Source organism: Dipteris shenzhenensis, chromosome 33, assembly GCF_047967505.1.
Source record: "Dipteris shenzhenensis isolate YYH24624 ecotype China chromosome 33, Dip_SZ_1.0, whole genome shotgun sequence".
NCBI classification, from domain to species: domain Eukaryota; kingdom Viridiplantae; phylum Streptophyta; class Polypodiopsida; order Gleicheniales; family Dipteridaceae; genus Dipteris; species Dipteris shenzhenensis.
The window spans coordinates 23209123-23214395 of NC_141628.1; the positions used below are offsets into that span (position 1 = coordinate 23209123).

At 43.5% G+C, this 5273-nt stretch overlaps 1 protein-coding gene across 1 annotated transcript; it reads left to right on the forward strand.

The window, feature by feature from the left end:
- The first annotated feature begins 1568 nt into the window (after positions 1-1568).
- LOC147879846 (E3 ubiquitin-protein ligase PRT1-like) lies at positions 1569-4991 on the forward strand. Its single transcript, XM_087371890.1, has 8 exons — positions 1569-2012; positions 2169-2197; positions 2332-2511; positions 2674-3096; positions 3201-3422; positions 3629-3711; positions 3807-4685; positions 4732-4991. Exons 1-7 carry the CDS (start codon positions 1927-1929, stop codon positions 4080-4082), a joined length of 1299 nt encoding a protein of 432 aa, XP_087228016.1. The 5' UTR covers positions 1569-1926; the 3' UTR covers positions 4083-4685; positions 4732-4991.
- The last annotated feature ends 282 nt before the right edge of the window (positions 4992-5273 follow it).

A 5273-nucleotide genomic window follows, 5' to 3' on the forward strand; every position in this document is an offset into this window, starting at 1 on the left:
GTTGGCAATAAGGAGTTCTGGCCTGATATGGGGGTTCCCAAATAAACTGATGTGGAGGACAACATTGCTAGGGATTCATCCCAGTTGTGGCAGCCATATGGCAACCGGTTTGAGTGGCAGTGCTATTTTCAGTCTCGAGATGCCCAAACCAGTTGGTGTTTGGAGAGGGTGCTGTGAAGTTAGACATCTTTGGATAGTTGATTGTTGTGATCAAGTTGGGGATTTAAGTGTGATTTGGGCAAGTAGTAACTTGTTGGAGAGTGAGTCTATGCTCCTTGTTAGCAAGTTTCTACATGTAGGCACCTGATCTCTACTATAAAAGTGTAGGCCACGAGTGGTTACCCATTTTAGATGGCCCCTTTATAGAGGTTCTTTTTTGGGCTTGACCAACCCTATAATGAAAGCCACCCTTTTTGTGGGAAAAAAAAAACTATTGTTACACAGAAGTCCATGCGAAGGAGTTTAATGGTCCCTTGCCTCTCACACAAATAAAAGTCCCTCCTCTCTAGCGTAGTTTGGCATTATCTTAACAAGAAAAAAGAATTTAATCTAGCATAATGGGACGTGCCATTCTTGGAAAACAACAATGTTGAATGGAAAACTCCTAGGATTGAGGTATGGTCTCAAACATAAATTATGACCTCTCTAGTATTTCGAAATGTGATGTCCAAATTGTTGAAGATGCTATAGTAATGCAATGGACAGAGTGTGGTGCAAACAAGGTGCATGTCAAAATAGATTCTTGAGATTTTTACATCTATATGCATTATGGCATATGTATTTGTCCATTGTGCTTTAAATGATAAGAAACTGATTCTCTCATTGTCAAACAAAAAACAAAAATTTATTGTGTAGTAGTAAATAGCATGTTGTTATTCTCGCTTGATGATTTCAAAGTGAAATCATAGTTTCTGAACAGAATTTCATGTAATCCGGTCCAAATTAAACAAGTTTAATTCTGTAACATTTGTCGCCCATACCTCCAACAACTCATGATGTTGCACAAAGAACATGCTTTCAGACTTCATGGAGGACACCTTTAGGTGTGGAAAGTGGTGTATGAGTCCTCTTCCTAGATTGGAGGGAATAAACTATGGATAAGGTCATGCAAAGAGACCTAACCATGTAACAATGGATAAGCTAATGCAAAAGAAACATATTTGAATTGTACAACTCCATGTGACAATGGATAAGGTGATGCAAAAGAAACATATTTGAATTGTACAACTGTCCATCTTGCCTTTATGTCTCCCATTGTTATGTTGAAGGTATTTATTTTTTCTTAATGTATATGAGATGTCAACCCATGGTGAAGCATCTCTCTCTCTCTCTCTCTCTCTCACACACACGTGGAGTGATGTTTTCAAAGTGCACGTCTTGTGTAGTCTACAAATGAATGTTGCTTCTTACCTTATGGCCAAGTCTTATGCACTTGGGTCGTCTCCTCGTTTTTGCCCACGAAATAGATATAGATACACAAAGAAGATAAAAAAGATTAATCAAAAGATACGTATATAATATAGAAAAAGATTAGATAGAGGCAATGAGAGCGCACGTCTCGCCGCCTCGCATCAACAATCGGATCAAAGTCTCGTATCGATTCTGACTGTGTCTTGTAGATGCTTCCTTAGCACAAGGTTGCACTGGTGACTGCACCTCTTCGGGTTGCCCAAATCGAATCAGATCACCACTTCCTCGTGCCCTTTTCATATGCTTGTTGCAAGATTTAGATAACGCCGCCTGCAGTGCTTTTTTGTGAGATTTATAATCTGCCCATCTCTTCTTCCCTCATTCATTCATCAACCACGTCCACTTTCAGCTCTACACTGATCCCATGCTCAACTCCACCTCTGATTGATTACTTGACACGCTGCTTCTGGTTCTCTCTCTCTCCCTCTGATCTCTACTCTCCTGATCATCGTCAACATGTGCGGAAGTTCCATCCTCCCTCTCCAATCCGCTATGGCCGCCTCCCACGACTCTGGAGAGCCTTTCCGTTGCTTGATTTGCTTGTAAGACCTCCTCGTCTCCATCCTCATATTTTGTTCCTTGGATCGTATTGAGAATATTTCTGCACTCGCACGTCGGTTTTATGCCCAGTTTGTTGAAGGCAATTCCTGCGATCCCCTTCTGACTCGTTCTACGTTTCTACGTTTCCTCCCTTGCAGAGACCTGGTCTACAAACCGATCGTTCTATGTAAGCCTCCTAGTCTTTCTTCTCCTATTCGTTTAGCGCAGTTGTTGGAACAGAATGATCTCGGAGGTCGCTCAAACAATAGAGACATTTCTCGTACTCCAAGATTTTAAATCTTCGCCTATCTGTGCGTGCAGCTTGTGGTCACCTCTTCTGTTTCTGGTGTGTTCATCGTGCAATGAATCCCAAGGGCAGGTCTCAATGTCCCGTTTGCCGTAGGGCTTATGCTCATTTCCCCAGAGTCTGTGAGATGCTTCATTTTTTCCTAATGAAGACGGTGCCTGAGGAATACACTCGCAGAGCTCACGAGACACAAGGTGGGTCTGTCCGAACCACTGAAACTCTGTTGTTTCCAAAATTCATTCCGCAATAGTTTGAAATTCACAGGTCCGCGCACATCATCGTCTCGTCAAAGCTAGTTTCGGCACAGAGAGAACTTGTTTAATGATGCACCATCATTTGGCTAATTTGTTTGGCAGATCTGGAGGACAAGAAACAAATTTTCTCTCCTTGCGTTCCAGATTCTCCCATTGCCCCCTCCTGTAAGCGAAACAATCTGGATCAATCAGTCAACACTACAAGGACCATTAAGGCTTGGCCGACGGATTGGAATGCAATCCAAGTTTCTCCTCTCCAAGAGAGAAGTTACAAACGATTAGTCAAAGATGGGCAGAATTGCGTGACGAACTCATGCTCAAGAACGAATGAGTTGAAGCTTTTGTCAGCTCCCAGCACAGTCAGCACAACTGAGCAACAAGCGTTCACGGATTTAATATTTCAGCAGGATTCTGATCAACTCCGCGAAGAGGACACATCTAGCAAACCCTCCATCGAGAAGGATTTTGCTTGTGCATCCTGTCAAAAACTACTCTATCGTCCTGTTGTCCTGAATTGTGGCGGAGGTAAACCCCAAACTGGTTCCTCTCATCCAGTTTTTGTCGAGTGAAGCAAAGCTCGCTGTCGCTCTCGCAAATTATTCTAATTACGATGGCGGGTCTTTTCGCAGTGTTCTGCGAAGGTTGCGTGAATTTAGTTCAGAACTGCCCCTCATGCGCCGATGACTGTGCGGAAATATCGGTGCATGTATGCTTGGAGCTCCATCAGTTCTTGGAGCGCGCACTCCCAGACTACTTTGTAAAGAGGAAAGAAGAGGTGCTGTCTTCTTCTATAACCAGTAGATCAAAGCAGACAATTCCGACTGACACCGCGGGGGCCTTATGCGAAAAGGGTAAGCTCTTGAAGTCGCATCGTTCAGAGGAGCCTGTTTTCTTTTCTTGATTCGATACTTGAATTCCTGATAACCGTACTACTGAGGAATGCGCCATAGCTGCACTTGAACACGTTGGTTTTCCGATCGCATCACGCCATTGTAAGACTGAGTTCGAGTACCCAAAATGTTATATTCCTGACCCTTCGGTATGAAATCTTGTTCAGGTCATACGCAAGACAGTAAAGTTGATTATCACGGGAGGGCCAATGATTTTGTTCACGTAAGAGTAGGCTGTGATGGATGCGGGGTAAGCGAACGAGCTAATTTATCCATAGCATGTCTTCCTTGTTTGAAGTATAACGGATTACTTATTTATTTGATTCTGGTCTTTGGGGCGTGCAGATGTTCCCGATTGTGGGGGATCGATACCGATGCACTGATTGTTGTGACAAAATCGGCTATGATTTGTGCGGAAGCTGCGTGAAACAGAAAGGAACGAATCTTCTTGGGCGATTCAATCAGCAGCACGGCCCTGATCACCGGATGAAACAAATTCCGTCTGAGCATTGGAGAGCACCGGCGTCAGGGCCTCTCGATTTGCACATCAACGACGGGAGCATCCAACGCCGACGCCGACAACAGCACCAATTCCACCACCAATTGTCCTTATCCTTCTAAGCAGAATCTGTGGGCGGTTAATCAAGAAAGATTTGCATTGCGGTGGTGAAATCAATCGACAGCTTGGATTTGGGTGAGGTTTGATTCAACAAACGACGAATCGAATTCTTTCCACAAGTACGGCAAGGTGCATATTGGAAGGTGAAAGCCATGATCACGAAAGAGGCAAACTGTGGAGCAACAAGACCGTCGTCGTATTACATCAATCGAAGGGCGCCTTGATTGCAAAACCGCAAATGCTAATTCTGATGACGATCATTGATTGGGAACAATTGGAAATTGTGCAACGTGTACGTTGTTGCATGTCATGAGATCATTCCGTAGAGAAGTCTGTTTTTTCAGTCGCACTCGTTCGGAAAGGATAAGCTTGGTGCTGTGAAATTCTTCGTCACATGTGTAGCAGTTCTTTGATTCGATAGGATTGCCCACATCATTCACGATTAAGAAATGCTAACGATGATGCTTGTGTCATGGAGGATGAGGATGAGGATGAGATTGCTCTACAAGGATGGATTAGTGGATTGTGACCCTTGGCAAAGCGACTCATTTCGAAACCCATGGAAGTTCTAAGGTTGCCAGACCCATCGAGTCCTATTGGATGAGGTTGCCAAACCCATTGGCTCATGGCAGCTTCATCCTGTTGGATGAGGTTGCCAAACCCATTGGCTCATGGCAGCTTCATCCTGTTGGATGAGGTTGCCAAACCCATTGGCTCATGGCAAAGCCACCAGATTGGAGATCGATGGGACGTTCTAAGAGCACATTTTACAATTATGCATGGAGATGAGCACCTCCATTGAAAATTGATGTGCTATGTAGTTGAGAATCCAAATGCCATATTATCACCGTTGTGCCTTGCAAGGGACCACAACTTTCTTTTGTTTTGGTAAGAAGTAAAGAGACAATAGCATTTCTAGTAGAAGTCCATGCATAATTTCATCAATAGAACTCAAACTTTTAAATAATTCTCATTTTTAAGACTTGCCATTTTGACATAATCCATCAAAAGATTGACATTTTGACATATCCATCAATAGTGAGAACCAATTGAAAAATGTCACACATAGACTAGAAATCCTTATGTTCCCTTAGTTTCTTGCTGCACGCGCACGCACACACACACAAATACACAAGAAATCCTTATCATTGCCTTAAACTTTCTTGCTCCCCCCTCCCATGCCCCCTCCCTCC

Coding starts and splice junctions, on each gene's coding strand:
- LOC147879846 (XM_087371890.1), top strand. CDS start 1,927: ATGTGCGGAAGTTCCATCCTCCCTCTCCAATCCGCTATGGCCGCCTCC. Junction 2,198..2,331: donor CTACAAACCGATCGTTCTAT/GTAAGCCTCCTA, acceptor CTGTGCGTGCAG/CTTGTGGTCACCTCTTCTGT. Junction 3,423..3,628: donor GGGGGCCTTATGCGAAAAGG/GTAAGCTCTTGA, acceptor AATCTTGTTCAG/GTCATACGCAAGACAGTAAA.